The 18,517-nt window shown below is 43.8% G+C and overlaps 1 protein-coding gene across 1 annotated transcript in view; it reads right to left on the reverse strand.

Annotated features, from left to right (window-relative positions):
- The window catches only part of T265_08584 (hypothetical protein), a gene marked incomplete at both ends in the record, with an annotated part of 96,123 nt that overhangs the window by 11,440 nt on the left and 66,166 nt on the right, over nt 1–18,517 (reverse strand). The window contains 4 exons of the mRNA XM_009174436.1: nt 9,657–10,811; nt 13,444–13,674; nt 15,591–15,965; nt 17,283–17,459. Coding sequence (XP_009172700.1) covers nt 9,657–10,811; nt 13,444–13,674; nt 15,591–15,965; nt 17,283–17,459 — 1,938 coding nt within the window. The remainder of the gene's footprint in view (nt 1–9,656; nt 10,812–13,443; nt 13,675–15,590; nt 15,966–17,282; nt 17,460–18,517) is intronic.

Here is an 18,517-nt window from a genome sequence, read left to right on the forward strand (position 1 = left end):
GTCATCATCATCATCATCATCATCATCATCATCATCATCATCATCATCATCATCGTCATCGACAGCATGAGATCAGTGTTCAACGCCGATGCTTCACTACCGTACATCCATGATTTATTTGAAAGCCTTATTGTGAAGAAAAGAGTAAAGGTGGACGGGGAAGGGACTTAGTGCTGGCTTACTACAATCATTCCCAGGTGCTTATACCTCCAGACATTCACTCAGGCAATCTGGATAGAAACTGACAACAAGAACGCCACTGACATCGGTTGGCAGCCACATCTTGTAGTGTCTCCACTCAGGCACAGTGAGGATCAAGTGGTCCCCATCCTGGAAGGCGAGTAGCACCAACAACACACAAGCGTGATCTCCTTCATATTCCTCTACCAACTCAAGGGTTGGCCACCTCTCTGTTTACACAACTCTGAGTTGGGCATGGAAAACAGCACTCTCTTCGGCAAACGATGGTTCGGCATACGCAACACGTGTCCAAACCAACGCGACATCTGGTGCTGGACACATTCTTCAATGGAAGTACCTGTTGCACAACCGAAAACGCGCTTTCTAACCTCCTCACCACAATCGTCAGACTTAATGTGAACTTTGGCTCTTTACAAATATCAGTTCAATTTGGAGGGTACCTCTCAACATTGACTGGTTAACCCGTCGTTTAACCTGTCCTTCAAAGAAGTATAAGTCCAGTGTTTTGCTGAATTTCAACAGAGTTTAAAAATCGCCAGATGAATTGTTTTGTGAGCGGCAGAGTGACTTCCAGTGCAGGCTGTCAGACTTGGTAACCCGAGTCCCGAGCGTAAACCATACATTTACTCGAAGCAATCACGTTTCTAAGCGTGAATACATATCACACAAACAGAACAGGACTTATGCACACAGACAAGCGCACACACACATGGTAACACAGTCAAATCACACCGTCGATGAACGCTTCTATTAGCCACTGAAGGCATACTATGTTGTGAAAAATCCTGATCAAGCAAGCCGAATTCAGAGCTGCTAGCCAACAACTGGTAAATGAGTATTGCCGACTCAGGCTATAGCGGACCGATGATGATGACAGCTCATCCGTCTTTAAGTTTGAGCACAGATGGTCATCCTAGACTTAAAGATTTTAGGAAATACTCTCAGGAACAGCTGAGAAGCTGAGAAGTGATATGTCAGCGGTTGACAGAGGTTTTTCTCTAATGAACTCAGATTTTGCATTGACCTTAGGCTGACCAGGCTACTTTTCTTAGTATCTGACTCAACTGGCATCCGATCAGTCCACATTTCTCATTTGCGCAGCTTGTGCAAGCCATATGCTTGCTTTATCCATTCGATGAAGCAAATATTTCAGTATCAGCTTCCGATCCGTGATTCAGTTCACATCAATTTCATTACAGTTGATGGGACCTGAGAAACGAACCCAATTTCCACTCGGAAAAAAGCTATGCATTAGAAGTTGTGAAGTAGCATGAATGTTAGAAAATGGTCAATGCACATGAATGCGCATAAACAGCGAATTGACGGTTCTTTTTGTCAGAAAAAATGCGTGAAACGCAAGATTAGGAAGTTTTACTCAAGTGGTGGTATTTACAGGAAGGGTCAGACCAGGTTTTGTATAAAATCGAACTTTCCCGGGCAATTCAACCAGTAGGCGGTTAACAGATCCACAGGTAAGTCACCGTTGTTGGTTGACCAATCGTTATCCGTCAGGCTCATTCGGGATTGTCCCATGAATTTCAGTAGATACCAAAAGCTTTGTGTGGCTGATCGAAATCTACAGGTAAGTCACCTGAGGTTGTTGACCAATCGTTATCCGTCAGGCTCATTCGGGATTGTCCCATGAATTTCAGTAGATACCAAAAGCTTTGTGTGGCTGACCGTTCGAAATCTAGCCGTTATCATGTCCCTTATTGTCCACCCATAATGAGACGATTAGTTGCGTAGAATCAACGTTGGATATCTCACTGAAATTCCCTCGTTCTGCAAGTCGGTAGCAGGGTGGTCGTTCTATCCACGCAGAAGAGTGAGCGAAGTTACTGCATTATTTCTACTTTGTCGATATTGAGTAGTTTCATGATTAATTTCCACTAAAGTGAACCCACTGATTTCTGTCCTGGATTGGATATTAATTCCCCTGGATTTTCGATGTTTTATCGGTTTTCTAGCGTTTTCCGTATTTATGCATAATAATTAGGTTGGTAATTAGACAACACCGTCACGGTATGTTGCTCTACACCAGTCCCAATCTATCCTGTCTACATATTCGTGTGTATGTGTCTCCCAGGCACAGTTCTATCACTGCTTAAAGCTGAGGATGACTAAGTTTATCAAGACGATAAGGTTCTTAGATGCAAAGCATATCAACAGCCGGGTACTTACCTTTGTTGCATTATTGCTTACGTGGTGTTATGGATCTAGATAGGTGGAGCTAAGAGGCGAGTGCCTTTGTGCATAGGAAAAATAGAACAGAGCATACTGTCGGTTCTAAGACAGAAAATTTAACTAGTGTCTACATTATTTGTTAGAAGAGTAACCCACAGAGCCAAACCTTTGCCAGTCCAGTAAAACTATGGTTAAACATTTGACCTTTCGGCTTCGAGCGACCTAACAGCAGTGTGATTAGCTCTCATTATTCAATTGCTGAAACCAAATTACGTGGTCACGTCCGATAGGTATGGCAGTGATCCCCAGTATGGTGTATCGAAAACTTTACTTTACAATCTATGTAGACTTCTATTGACCATCAAGTATGTACTGATGACCCAAAATGCGGCAGTGCACTTTCAAGAACCCACACTTATTTTAGTTAAACAATTTGGAATCACCTGGGCTGATGCTGGTCAAATCAGTGTTACGTATCAAGGAAAAAATCAAATCACCTTATCATAATTGGAATCAAGGGTGTAAGTATTCCACACTTATTTGTTCTACTGATATATGGCTTGTTTCCTACTCCAAAACAATCTAATAACACTACTCAAAGGTTGCTGGGAAATTCTTCGACAGCCCACGACCGCTATTTAGGGCTCTTCAGGCAGGCGCAGTCCCCGAGTTTCTGTCAACCTTATGTTCTACTTGAGTCCAGTTTGCACGAAATCAGCGAAACACACTCATTTGCAGACAACTTTGGTTTTGCGAGAGACTCACCTGGAACCCGACCGGATCCTTCGTTTATGAATTTAGTCAATACATAATATATCGCGGTATTTCGAATATCGTACCAAGTGAGACTCAAGGCGGCCTGGTGCAGAAGGTTTATGAACGAGAGATTCAGCTGGGTTCCATGTGAGTATCTCGAAAAACCAAATTTGTTTGCAAATGAGTGTTTTTTTGGTAATCTAAAACAGTTTGCTTGCGTTGCGACAGTTGATGATATTTGTCACCGAGTTCTCACTTCTCTCTACTGTACAAAATAAGCTGACCGTCCCAACGCTTTGACGTGATATGGTTCTTTGTGAAAAAACCTTGCACGCATCGATCAGAAACAAGCTATCGTTTAGCGGTAAGTGAATTAGACACATCTAGGTGGTATTTTGGCAGTCTGGCTACGTCCAGGTAACGCCGGTCCGTTGCTCATCATTTTATCTAGTTCACCTACGGAGCATGCTAGTTTGCTCTGAACCGAAACAGAAATCAACACATCTTTTCTCGTGATTTGTCCTTGGGAAAAACATTGTCAAGTTAGATTCACCTCAAAGCAGAAATGCATCAGCAACGTATAATGGCAACTCGCTGCCGTAGAAACATTAGGAAATAAAACTGCATTAAAACATGAAAGGAACGGGAGTAGCTCGGCGGGAAAAGTCCTTTACCCTCAGAGCAGGTGATTAAGAACGGGGTGCCCGTGCCTCTGAACATCTAAATACCATGTCTGAGTCATCGGCCATCATCGAGATTGTACGGCATTCTTTTCGAACCTTGCTTAATATGAACTAACACATTTTTATTATGGCCCAAATGTAGCTAGGAAGCTAGGCACAACGAGCTCCCATGTGAACGGCCCCATGTCATGTCCCGAAGGGCTACTAATTTGATGCAAAGTGGTTCACGTGAAGCCTCAGCGCTCAGTCTCACGGTAGCCGCATTTATTTTGCGTTACCTCTTTGGTCAGGAAAACTCTTTAACGGGAAACGTCTTCCTTTCTAGACGATGTTTAGACATGCGTATTACAAGCCATGATGATGGATGTCCCTTTTAAATATAGGTATAAAAGTTCCCTAGACGGCTACTTCGAGAGGTCATGCTGATCGTTTTTCGAGGTTTCGGAATTTGTCCTTATTTGTACTGCAGGTTTCCTGGAGTGAAGTTTTTCGCCTCATTAAAGTTCCTGACCTATTCTAGGCAGGTTGATTCCCTTTGGGTAGGTTGGCTAGGGGGCTGACGATGAGTGCAGCTGTACATCCTCCGAATGGTGGCCTCAGCCAGGAGAGTTATTTCTTGGGGACGCTCTTGCCTATAGGCTGGTGTTCTGGAATTTACACAAAGCTTAACCAATAGGATAACTCACATTCTTCTCGTAGCCCATTGTTTGGTTGTGACTGGGGAAAAGAAATCATGAATTGATTATCCGACTTGACAAAACTGACTGCGACAGAACAGTTTATCCCTTGGGAGAACTCCACTTGGAGAAAAATAAGACTTGGCATTAGGTGATAGCTTGATCAGCCAAGGGTTCTCTGGGGGCGTACTCATCTTCTGAGCCTAATCAAAGCGCTCGACAGAGCGCTTGTACGAGTTTCTCCTCTAACGTTTGTAGCCTGCCTGACGGCAAAGTAAATATACCTGCAAACTTTGGTAGTGTGGAGAGATTCAGGAATTTTAAAAATTGGGCCACGAAAGGTTGAGTGTTCAAACAAATGTCAGAGAGGTCGCGGGTTCGAGACTCCATGGTGCTTCGTGAGATGGGCGCTGCCGATGATTCCGAATAAGGATGAAACAAATACACTCGTTTGCAAATCATTTTGGTTTTCACAGGAGAGATTTAACTGAATCTCCCGTTCATGATATTCTCAAATTGAATGTATTACACAAAGGCCACCAGTTGGTACGATATTCGGGATATCGCAGTATATTTTCCTTTTTACAAATGCGAAATCGGTCGTGGGCTGTCGAAGAGTTTTCAGTAGCCTTGTAAGTAGTTTTTCCAGGATTTAGCTGAGCATTCCTAATCGAGGGAGTGATGTTATTTTCTGTTCTATCTTATCCATTTATTAATACAGTCGACACTAGAGAATCTCAAATAGAGGAGAATGTCGGTAGCTCAGGTGGCGTAGATGGTCTTTGACTTGTTCGCTGAGCTGGGCAATTTGGTTGCAAACGTTTCATCACCAATCGAGGTGACATCATCAGTGAGTAGTTGTGCGTAGCAGTGGGTAACCCACAGACCAGAATCTCAAATGTTTACCTTCAGTATAAACCGAACAGTTTCGTCAAACGGCGAAATCTCCAGCCAAATGATGTAGGATTTTAATAACATCTGGTATCCTCATACAGGATGCCATTTTGTAAAAAATCTCGTCGTTTTATTACTCCAAATTGTTGGATGCACACATGCTCATCGATTATTCTCTTATTCTTATCACATTATTGATTTCCTTGGTGAATGGGTGAGTGAAAACTGTTCACGAGTCGGAACGTCTTTGTTCCGTGATTCCGTGTAACTTGCAGGTAGCAACATTCAGTGGCACCCCTGGTTCTCTTCGGACTGCCTCACCTAACAAACACCCGACGCACTAATCAGAGGGCAAACAAGCATAATTTTGCTTTGGGTAGATTCATCGCCGCCTGGACTACGCGCTTCCTATATTGATCCTGTGATTTTGATAACTTCACACCGGAAGTAGAAGGCAGTGAATTCGAATTCGGACTCGGTCCACTGTGAACAAAACGGAACAGTTGCACTGGTATGGGAAGAATACAGTTCAGCTAAGACAAAGCAAAATAATTGCAGGAATTCCACACCTGTTGGTGACTGTTAAGTGCCTCGATCACCAGATAAGTGAAATGAACTTGCCTACAGGAATACAATTGTTTTGTGACCTTCCCACAACGAACTTGCTTCGACATCATGATTGGTTCCTGAATCCATCTTTGCAACCGGTAAGCTTTTCTTTGACGTTTTCAGTGGCATAATGGCATATGCCTGAATCTCAAGTGACGTGTGTATCAGACTTCAGAATTGGCTGTTCTGTTGTATGGCTGTGAGAGGTGTACTCTGCGAAGACCGTACGTGAGACGTGTTTAAGCCTGTGTTTTGTCTCGGAAAACTAACTCGCGTGGATTGATGCCTCTGTGGGGGTTGGCCATGTATTGTGCACGACGCATCATCGTTTACTCAAAAAGGGTGCAGTTTTCCATGGCTAGTGGCGCCAGCAAGGGGTTGACCAACGTCAGGCTTACAAGATTGAAATGAAATAGTTTACTGGCTACTGTCAGTGTAACTTGCCTTCCAGGTCGGGCCCTGAGTGAGCCCCCCCGAGGTTATTTGCGAGACTGTAAGATATTGACGCAAATCGATACCAGCGGTGTCCTTGTTATGTTTTTATCCATCACAGTACTGTGCTGAAGAACGAAACGTGTTCTCCCTCAGTAAATCGTGAAGTGCAATTTTGTTGAAACAGAAGTGCCGACCGCTTGCCTGGAGAGCGTCCATTTCTGCACGCAGTCTTACAGTTTTCTAAGTAATACTACTGCCCACCTGATATTCATTTAACAATAATTTAACTAAAAACGGAAACGGAGAAATCTACGAATTACCGGCTTTCCTTTCAGTAGCTGAGCGAGCCAACTGATCAGGCAGGTAGACAATAAGTGGTTTGCACAGCAGCCGGTTGAATGTGTTCGAAAGCGTTGACCTTGGTTTTATAGTTACTGCAGATTCTAACTGTTCCATGCGGTTTCAGTACTGGTGCAGCTGGTATAGCCCACTCCAAAAACTCCACTCTCTGCATTATTCCTCCACGTTGCAATCGGTCAAGTTCTTCTTCGATCTTCGGACGCATCAACTAAGACAATGACCGGGGACCTTCAATAAACGAGGCTGCGTTCCCGACGGGACGTAGATATTCACATTCCCTCCGGAAAACTTGCCAGTTATGAAAATACTTCCTCGTAATTGCGGATAAGTGACTGAACCTCGGGGAGTGTTGAGACCTGGTCACGTGTCAGCCTCTTTAGACCATCTCTTTCAGTGGTGTATATGGTTCCGTTTACCGTCACCCATTCAGATGAAACAATCACGTTTTTCATCCCCAGAAATTTCACCTCTTCCAGTGTAAATGTTCGAAGCCGCACTGGGCCTGGCTGGAGCTTACTTTTCTCAGCTGGTCTCAACTTATTTTGCCATGATTTTTTAGTGCGTAATGTAACGGCGCTATTTGGATCTAGCTCAGAATTTATTAGTGCACGTGATACGGTGGTTGAACCTTGTTGGTGGTAGCAGCTGCGTGAAGTACGTATTCTCAAGTTTCCGACCCTGTAACTTGATTCATAGCGTCAAAATTAGTAACAAACGCTGAGTGACACTTTCGAGAGGTGCCTTACACTGATTACAAAAAGTTTGCGTGTGCCGACGTACCCTTGAATGAGTGTGTATTATGAATAGAAAAAGGAAAGTGCGATTTTCTGGCTAACCATGTGGACTATTTGGGTTTCCGTGTCAGCACAGAGTGTTTGGCCCCTCTAGCGGAGAAAATGTATCCAGTACTAAAGGCACCGCAAGGTTTGTTTCGCAAGCCGGCACATCTTTATACCCACCGACTTCCTTGCTACGTCATAGAACTAGGTGCAGTTGGGGTTCTGAGCAGAAGAAGGCGAAACTTATGCTTATGAGGTCTCTAGTACTCACTCATTTTGAGCGACTATACAACCCATAATTCGTGTCTGTGATGAACCAGCATATTATCGGGGAACTGTGTTATCGCGAAAGGATGGATTGGCCTACGCATACCAAGAGAAATTACACAGAAACGGACAACGATTTTTTTATTTGGAATAACACGTTTTCAGGACTACTTTTTCGGGCAAACGTCCGACATTCACCCACATCACCAGGCTTTATTTGGGATTCTAGTAAGTGATGAACCAATACCTCAAATGACATCACACAGAACGCAACACACGACCTAAAAACCCACCGACAATCGGTATCGATTGCAGTACTTTTCTGGACAAGCGAATTTCACTGCTAGTGCCCCAAATAGCTTTAGAGGATACATCATTCCAAACACTCAAACCAGTCGATCTGGTAAATCTAGTGAGTTGCGTTGACGATTTTCCTATAACTGCCGCGAAAAAGCAAGAAGAAACAGTAAAAGGCTTTGAGCTCTGACGTGTGCTTTGTTTCACTTCGTACAGACGACTGGAGAATGTTGAAAAGAGCGTAGAAGACGGATGGGGTGCGATAGTGATCCTCTCAAAAGGCTATCATCCGGAAATTTCGAGGAAATTACGTTCAGGTCACCCAGTTAACACACGAATGAGGGATTTAGTCACACATTATGTTTAGTGGCCTGGTATCGATCATGACTTGTGATTGATGGTGCAACAGTGTGATGCATGCCATCAAAATAGGGCTTCGTCAGAAGCAGCATTGAACTTCACGGACATGCAGCCGCATACATGTGGACTCCTGTGACCTTGTAGATGGTTATATGACTCTTGAGATTGTCGACTTGTATCCCAAATATTTTGAAGCGATGTTTGCTAGAATCGCATCTAGTGCGTCGACCATATCTATCCTATGCAGCACTTTTGGATCGCACGGTGAACTTGGTACAGCACGGGATTCGCCAGTGTTGAAGTTCAACCGTGTTTGAAAACCTACGGGATGGAAGGTTTTAACAGCACCACCCCGCCTCTAACGGCACAACTGAACGCTTGGGAGCAAAGCTGAAGAGTGGACTGGTGAAACAAAACCGAGGTGCTCTACAAACAAGACCGGACACGTTTTTACTGCAATACACAGTTACGCCGCGTAATACTACAGGCTAGTCACCTTGTGAATGGCTAATGGGATGGAAAGTTCGAACACTCTTGGGTCTGTTACGGCCGATTTTGGAAGTTAAGGTCAAACAGTGGCAGTGTTCGATGAAGCAAAACGCATATACAAATGTCCGACCTCGCACAATACAGAGGGGCGAGGATGTTGATGTCAAATTTTAGCCTTCGGTGAACGGATGCGTTACGTCAACAAACCGTAGCCTCATCGATGTTGGAAGACGGGAAGACAATACGCCGTCACTTAGACCATGTTAGAACTGGAAGGCATGGACCAATTGTGGGACCAACACCTAAAACAACCATACAGGTGGACTCCATTTTGAGGCAAGAGAGTCTCGAAGCTACTTCAGATTCTTAAGGGTGCCTATGTCGGATCGGCCCGAGAGTGAATGCCGGATGAACGTTACTAGGAGGGAGTTGGTCAAATCCAGCAGTGGGGAACTGTAGTAAATGGTTGAATGTGTCCGAGAGTTTCCGTTCGTCAATCCATCAGCGAACTATTATTGTGTGATACCTGAGTATGTGATCGGAGCTATATGCTTACGTTTACTAACTGGACTTGTTTGACCGCATGTACGCAGTACATCTGTGTTTCGTAAGTTACATTGAGATTAAAATACATAGTCCAGGAATCTAAGGCAAACTTAACCTACCTGTGATGGAGTTTGCTCCTTCAGGCTATCTCCAACATCCGTCTGATGCACGTTGTGGGTTGCCGGAATGCCGTTCCGTACCACTGACTTGGGTTCAGTCTCCAGGCGCTCTTGTTCCTCTTGCATCTCTGCCAGTCGCCACTTCCATCCTTGATCGGTGAATGCACGAAGAACTAGGTCCGGTAGGAGAGACAGGCAAATCAACACTGGAAATGCAAACCACGGCGTGCCTAATCCCGACCCGCCCCACAACACACTCCACGTGGCAAACAATTCGGCCGGAGTTTCCATGGGGAACAGGTAAAAATTGAGAAAGGTGTACATGGATAAATTCAACAAGAATGCCAAAACGTTGCCCAACAGGACAACCCAGTTCAAATAGTAGCTGAACAAATAAACGCGTAAGTTGGTCACAATAAAAATGGTCATGATTAACAAGTTGCCGAATCCTAGGATGGCACCGACTGCCGACCCACCGTAGCCTGAGACAGGATCGCTGCCACCGCTAGCTTGACCACGAAATGCGAGAAAATAGATCCCGAAAAAGATGACAAAACCATGCCACACGGCCAATGTGATCCAAACAATAAAGTTGATGAGTGAAAGACCACGATTTCTGACAATATCACGATAGAGACGTGGATAGGCTAACAAAATGTGTTCAGGGACAGGTTTCTCAAACAAACCAAACAAAAATATCGGTAGGGATGTCATGGTTATGTTGTAAAATACCATATAGACTTCCGGATAGATGGTTTGGGCGGAATAGGAGCAGAAAAAACCAAATAACATTTGTGGGAGTGTAAATAAAAGGTTTTTGTAGAAAAAATATAGAACGAGCAATGCAACTCGCTTGTAATAGGTATGACCATGAAACAAGAGTGCGGATTTGAGGAACTTGAAGCGACCAAAGGCGTAGTCGGCGGCTCGAACAGCCTGTCGTCCCTCCTTTCCGTAAAGGCCAAAACTGACATGAGCTTCTAAAATCATGGACACGTCGTTTGCTCCATCTCCAATGGCTGCAGTGACTGGAGCGGGGGAGCGACTTTCCTTGATTAGTCGGACAACTTCAGCCTTTTGAAGTGGGGTTAACCGACAACAAAGCACGGTACTGGCACATTGGCAGCACTCGACAAACTTGTCTCGAAGTTCGATCTGGTTTAACAGAGTTGGAAAGTAATAAAATAAGTCGATAAACAAACAAATGACCGAATGAATGACCAAGTCTCTGATCCCGTCGCTACGGAATCTGGTTGAGATAAAGCGTTCGGAATGCACGGGAACCAGGATATTCAACTCGACAAAGATTCTCCACACTTAGCAGAGTAGTCGGGTTGCGAGAGACTGACTGAATAAGACCTAATATTCCGATATGTGTAGGTTGTCGTTCGACAACACACAACAACCCAGTTCACCAGCTGTACAATGGGTGATTGATTCTAGAGGTTACAGTTTCTCTCACTGTGCCCACTGAGAGCGATGCGAACACCATGGCCTATTCAGTCCGGCTACTTTGGAGAAGTAAGCGAGGACTGGGAACTCTGGTACAGGCACACCGGTGCGTTTTGTCTCGGGATGCCCATCTAGAAAATAGCAGTTTCTAAAGTACGCGAGTTCCTTGTTTACGGTTTCACGATGGCTCTCGATGTGGTTCGGGGCCCATCAGCGCAGACGGTGATACACGCGAGGCCTTGTAACATAACAGCAAGCGAATAGTTCCCACCAAAATCCCTGAATTAGTCGGGTCCACCAATGGCGGAATTCTGTTGGTCAGTACTATCCTTGACTAGTAATCTGTTTCCACACGTGGGCTGTCAGTATGGGAGTATGGCAAAACTGACCGTGAAGTTTCGAGCCCTGTAAGGAACACTGTGGCAAAAATATATGTGATCACACAGGGTCAGGAGTTGTGACTGTTGGCTCAGGTTCGACTCAGACCTTAGTGTAGTTAGCTGATTTGTCGTGGGTTACTTGAAAATTTACCCTGAGTTCATTTCGAAATAACGGGAGAGATTTAGATTCGGAAGTGGTGTGAAGAGAAGCGATTGCAACCAGCGTTTATACGGAAGATGATCAGGTTGGTATGGGATGTATAATATATATATATATATATACTGGATAAGTAAATGAGTAAACAGAGGCTAGGCGAAAAGTGGGGGGGATACAAACGGGTTACTCCCTTTAACCAAGCTCGATTACACAGGAAGTAATGGCCAAGACGGCACTGGCGACTGATAGGTTGACTAGTCTTGGCGATGCGGTTCAGTGTTTGATAACAGTCACCTGCGTTGTGAACGTCGTGGTCCATAACACGATACCAAGCCAGCTACTGTCAAGCTTTATTTGGTTCATCGCTACAGACCATGACTCTGCTTGAATGTTCAGTGACAACGATGAGATATTCTGATGATGAGCAGGTAAGACGACAGTAAGCACAGCCTAGTGGAACATTCAACATACCTGTAGGATGACCTTGAGAAAATGGACATTTCTGTTCTGAATTTGGTTTCGATAGGAGGCTCGGATGAGTACGTCTAAACCTCCCGTTTAAATTGGTGTTTATCGATTTTGGTTCAAGTAGAGCATAAGGTTGGCGGACAATCGGGGTCCGTGCCTGCCTGATGAGCCCCAAGTAGGACAAAGCCGATTGTGGGCTGCCGAGATATTTTTTGCAGTCTTATTTGAATTAAATTACGTCTGTAAAACTACTCATAAGTCTTCGAGAAGTACACTCATTTGCAAATCAATTTGGTTTTCACGAGAGACTCAACCGAATCTGTCGTTTATGATAACTTACAACTGAATAGGCTGCACGAAGGTCGACTCATGTTACACTTGGCACGATATTCGAGATATCGCAGCATATTTTAATGAAGAAAACTACTCACAAGGTTGCTTAAAACTCCTTGAAGAGATTTCAGCAACCTTGTGAGTAGTTTCTTTCATGAAAATACTCATACTGATGAAGAATACCACAGACGAGAGATACTCAGCTGGGTTCCGGCTGAGAGCCCCTGGGAACCAAACTGATATGCAAATGAGTGGGTTTATCAAACTACGTTGAGTCTAATCATTTCTGTCGTTTTTTCATCTCCTATTTCTCCAGGTGTGGGAAGTTTCATTTGATAACTGGAGTGTACAGCATATAGTTACAGCTTCAGTGAGTGGTTAGAATATATACATAGCTGAAATTATCCTACAGAAACTACACCGATTAGATTCACAATGTAAGGAGGTACCCACTGTGATTATAATTGCAGCTGTAACGTGCAACCTGCTGGGTTGATGTTGGAATGATGGTGTGTATATAACGAAGACCTGAACTATACCGCCTGATCTTAAATTTCGTTTTCAGTCGAACTACAGTTCCCAGCCCCTCAGCTACAAAGCGAAGTCAGTCTATATTTAAAGGCCAAAAAGGGCACAACTTTTCCCTTTCGATTGGGAACAACCAGGAATGTATATCTCATGTGTTTTCTTCTGGGGATTCAAGTTATCGAGCTTCCGGTTAGTGGTTGAACATGGTCATCGGTGACTGATCAGTAAGCTGGTTAACTTGCTCAACCCCAAGAAGTGATGTCTCCATGAGGGTGGGACATCCTATAGATCTTCCGACAATTTCCTGGCTAATAACTTGTCTCAACCTGTTTACCCGTGAGCTATCGCCGTTGACGTATGATCTATGGTCGTGACTAGCTATGGCGCTTTGTCGAAGGAGATGTTCGACTCCCGAAGCAGTTCCTCTTGGAAGAATTGGTTCACTTATCCGGTGGGGTTAAATACTCACCTCTAATGCAAAATTCAGAGACTGTCCATCAATAACAATACCGAACTGTTGAGATGCATCAAGACGTTTCGCCTCCTTCATACGTTCCCACTGTGCGTTCAAAGCGTCGAGACAAGAACGAAGCGATGTGTGTCGGGTAATTCGAGCCTCGCTCATTCCAACAAAAAAGTGACCGGCAGAATAGCTGATATTCACGGCTGTCTCCTCCTTGTCACCAGTGAGCACCCATACCTTGTAGATGATGAAAGAGGGAAGGAGGAAAAGGTGAAAATCAGGCTAATAAAAATTGATTTTCTTTTACAAGTTGAAAACAATGAGATATATTCACCTAAAAACTGAGGTGAGGGTTTAATTGAATCCAGTTGAAGAGTCAGAATAGGCGACAGGGTTTAAACGGAGCTAGATAACAAGATTCTGTAAATCTTATGGCAGTATGTAACTTGGAATCACCCGATGAGGCCTGAAAGTTGAACTCGGGAAAGAGTCTTGTTCGTTTTGTGATTTAATGGAGGAAACGATTTGTAATGGGAAATATGACAAGTGTCTGAGAATCATCCTGTGTATGAAATTACACTTGCGAATCCTTTGGTACACATCAGTGTTTGATGAAATCCAACTAGTTTGGTAATAAATGAGATGAAACCGGAAAGACAGAGAGCAGTTTTCACGCACTACACATTCCCGTTCCCATGACGTCATGATGACGACCTACGTCATTTTAGTGCATTTACTTATATCAGAGGACGAATATATGTTAGGCTATTTGGTAAACGGATCCTCGGCACCTAACACGGTACATTTTTCGATTGGCTGCGAACTGGACATTTGGGAGACTACTTTACCGTTCATAAGTAGACAAAATCTTACACAAAAAGTTACAACCTAATGAGGAAGACTGAGGCCGACGGGGGAAGTGGTGATAGTATTGGGCTGTTATTAGTTCTGTAGAAACACTGCATTTCGTGAATATGTCATCAAGGGTGAAATTTTGTGACAGCCGTGCTCACTTTACGAACCTGAGCAGCTCCGGGAAACTACTTACGTTATGTATTGTTCTTGATCTTGAAGAACTGACGGAAGATTATCAATGAATGATCACCAAATGAATATTTGTTAAAGGGTGAAAGTATATACGATGGATTAGACCGACAATTTGCGTGCATACCCAGCGCATTCTTTTAGTTTTCCAAATAACTAGTCTATTTTCTAATAAAGGGTATCCCAGTGCTTCATCATTCGTTTTCGTGATGTTAGCTACAAGGGTATGAGAACATTTGTACGGATATAAAGTGCTCTCCAAATAGACGTAGAAGTCAATCAGACTATGGAAGTTCACGCAAGTGACCAGCAAATACTAGTGTGTGCATATTAAACCATATCCTCTGAAGCCAACCAGATATACAACCATCAGACATAAGAGCTTTATTTTCCTACTATTTATTGGTTCGATGCAACCTGGAGTTCCCCCGGGGGCTCCACAGTCTCAAAAGAACAAACAAACGACAGTTGTCCTCCTGAATCAGTTCTAGGATTTTATCCATAGTCATCCGTACACCTTGTACGGAAGCCTGGTATTGCATTGGCAAAGATGTCCTCGTTCCGTCATCGTGCTCAGGAAAGGATCTCCTAACCAACGTAAAGCTAGCTTAATCAGTTGACACAGCCGACCTTACCTGTATTCTCACTACTTAGTTTCATGACATTAGTAGGCTTTCGTGAGCCCAAATTGGCCCAGTCGGGCGTTGAGCGCTTGAAAACGTGTATTGTAGTTGCGACATAGATTAAACCACCGAAAGTAGAAAACAGGACGGAAGAACACGCGTCCAGTCATTATGTAATATTTATAATTTAATTGTTTTTTTCCTGTTCAAAGTAGATTACCCTCACATGACGTTCTTATTCTGAAAACTTTCGGAAGCGTGCACATTGCTCACTTATGTTCCAGGTGACAGGATTGGATGAGAATTGCAACAACTCACCTAGACGACACAACAACAGAATATGTCTGCGTTGCATGATTTCAACTTCATTCAATCAACATGCTAGTCGTAATCACACCTCAGCGGAGTGTGTGCCAGAAGAGAGAAAAAGGAACTGCTCGTAAGAAAGGTGGTCGCAACCACTACAGGAGACGATTGTGAACCTACTTGAATGCCTGCTTCCCGCAATGCGGTGATCGTTTCCGGTACACCGTCTTGTAACATATCTTCTATTCCGGTACAACCCACCAGCGTCAGGTTGCTCTCAATTTTCGCGTAGGCCGCAGCCAACGCCGCGTCTCGATTATCCAATAGTCCCCGAGCCGTGTCAAGTTCTTGCTTCATTTCATACCACTGCGCTGCCGAAATAATTTTGGCACCCATGACTAGGGTCCGAAGCCCGCTGCTAGCAAACTCCGTTACTTGATTCATCGTCTCCTCTGTGGTCATGCTGATTTCTCCCCGCAGTTTGCCAGAGAGGCCGTTGACGAGGGGATCAGTTGACTGATGGGAAACCGTGTTGACCTGCTGATCGGTTGCTACCTACAATGTGAAAAAGAGGCTGACTTTATGAGGTAGTAAGCTAAGACCCATTATGAAACCTAACAACCTCTGTCTGATTAATGATAACTGTTTAGACGGAAATGTAATACAGTGGAAGTCGTTTCTCACTGATCAATAAATGGTGTGTGTTTCGGGAACCACTGCGTGATAATATTTATTCACCAAAAACAGATGTACGCGATGCTATCAGCGGTTGCCACGCCCAACAGTTATACCCACTGAATGCTAGGACCATCTAACCGAACACCATGATGACTAAATGAATCTATCAATTGGGCAGTTTCAACATTGAGGTAGAATATAGCAACGCTATCTAAACATGCGCAATCATACAGGTAATTAGAAAATCGTTTCCCTAAAAAAAACTGAGCGCAATACAGCCACTTATCTTATATAAGCACTGGAGGTCACTTTAAGGTAATGTGCAAACTAAGAAGAACGTCTTTTATAGGCTTGGTTCTCAACCACTGTAAAGGCATAACGTTGAAATGATAGAGGAAGCACTCTGCTACGGACGCAAATCAAACAGTAAACCCCAGTTCAGCTTGATTTATGGACTACACCTCTCGTTTTCCTCTTGGTTTCCTGGGGTCAGAACTTAAGATTCAGAGCACGACACGTTATGACACGGATAACTGAATGCTGCGTGTGAATAATTGGTGAAATCGGCACAGCTTCTAATCCAGCCTGGCAAATACTCTTCCACAAGGAAACCTGAAAATTGGGTAGGAATTCAGATCAGTCAGTCGTTGAGAATGGAGTACCCATGACAAGTTGGGGGCCAAAAGTGTAGTTAAAAGATTTACAAATTGCAATACTGATGACTTCATGGTCCTTTATGAAAATATACTTCGATATCTCGAATATCGTGCCAACTGAATCATGAGGCGGCCTGTGTGCATCACATTCAGCTGGAGAACATCATAAACGAGAGATTCAATTGAGTCTCCCGTGAAAACCAAATAGATTTGCAGATGAGTGTATTTCTCAAATTGCTTACTGTTTGTCGATTTTTTCGGCGTGCGACGTTAACCTAACCCTTCTGTTCATGGCACGCTTGACGTTCATCGTGATGTGTTGGCATAGTGCCAGTTCCGGCAGTTGACGATAAGCGAAATCCCATTCGAGGTCTACCGGGAGAGACTTGGCCATATCTTTCTTACCTAGGTTCATCTGTGTGATACTTATCATTACAAGGCAGCTGATTTAAACGTGTCAGTAGCAATACATTTTGCTCTCTTACTGGGATTCGGAGATCCCTTTAGGCAATAGAGCAAATGGCTTTTTTTCACTTACCCTGGGCAACATAGCTGTCTCTGCTCCCTTGGATAGTACAATCACAGGAGCTTGTTCATCCAACTGGCTCCCCGGAGTAAATGGTTGCAGTACAACACTCATACATTTGCGCGTTGCATCAAACTCCAGTACGTCCAAGAGTCGATAGCGCAGGGCCAGTCCATGGTCAGTGACAACCTAGCATGAAGAGAAATAAAGGTCATGAAAACTACCGTATCATGCAGTGATTTAGAGTGTCATCTGTTATTTTGGACGGGCTGAAAGTAACAACACATTTAGGGTGAAGTGATTCAGAACCCTGGATGACGAAAGCTGGCATCTGTTACTGATTAGGTCGTCAGTAATACCTCCAACAGGTACATATCCTGGTGGATTCGTCCAACCTTTCAAGTGCTGGCAAGAGAGGCAGTTCTGCACCGTTGAGTCCACAATTAAGTCTTATAGTGTTACGATCACGTCTTATTTTTCTAGTAATTTCTCCATTTACGGCTTTTGAACCAAAATTACTCAGCAACATGGATGGTACCCTCAGGACCACGTGCTTGCAGATAGCTCTGCACCACGGGTTATTGGTGTAACTGGCTGTTGACCTACGCAAGCAATCAAACGGATGGTGGCGAACGGTTATCCGGTTTTATTTCTACGGTAATCGGCCCCCGAATATGACCTAACAGTTGCCAAGTCATGACTTAGACTACTTGTCAGTAGTCAGATATTCTCGATAATTTCATGATCAACAAAATCATGATCGACAAAATCAAATGCACATGCAATTCGAAAAACGTTAGCCCATGAATTTTTTAGCTGTCATTTAGCGGATGACAACTAAGGTCAAACAGCCATTTACGGAACTTTCTATTAACTCCATGATGCCCTGTTGTCTTGTATGCCAACAAATCCAGTAGCTTATGTAATATACTAACTTAAAGACCACATTGGTACGTTGAACTTATGAACCTTATGAACTTATGATTGTTCTTCCAAAATACAATTTTTGCTCCCGGATACAACTCTAACGGAGAGGTAATTCCCCGGAACATTGTAGAGTAGACATTACTCAACAAAAGTCCGTTGGGTTTTTTAGCCTCCCTAGGAGATCCAGTCCCCACCTCACTGGCCCGTCTACAAATTTGTTTTTCAAAAACAGGTCTTCATCTCGAAAACAGACCGTCAGCACTGCAAAAAAATACAACAAAATCACGTATCTTAAGGGCCAGACAATAGTTTTGAATGAC

The sequence above is a fragment of the Opisthorchis viverrini genome, assembly GCF_000715545.1.
Source record: "Opisthorchis viverrini unplaced genomic scaffold opera_v5_225, whole genome shotgun sequence".
Classification (NCBI taxonomy): domain Eukaryota; kingdom Metazoa; phylum Platyhelminthes; class Trematoda; order Opisthorchiida; family Opisthorchiidae; genus Opisthorchis; species Opisthorchis viverrini.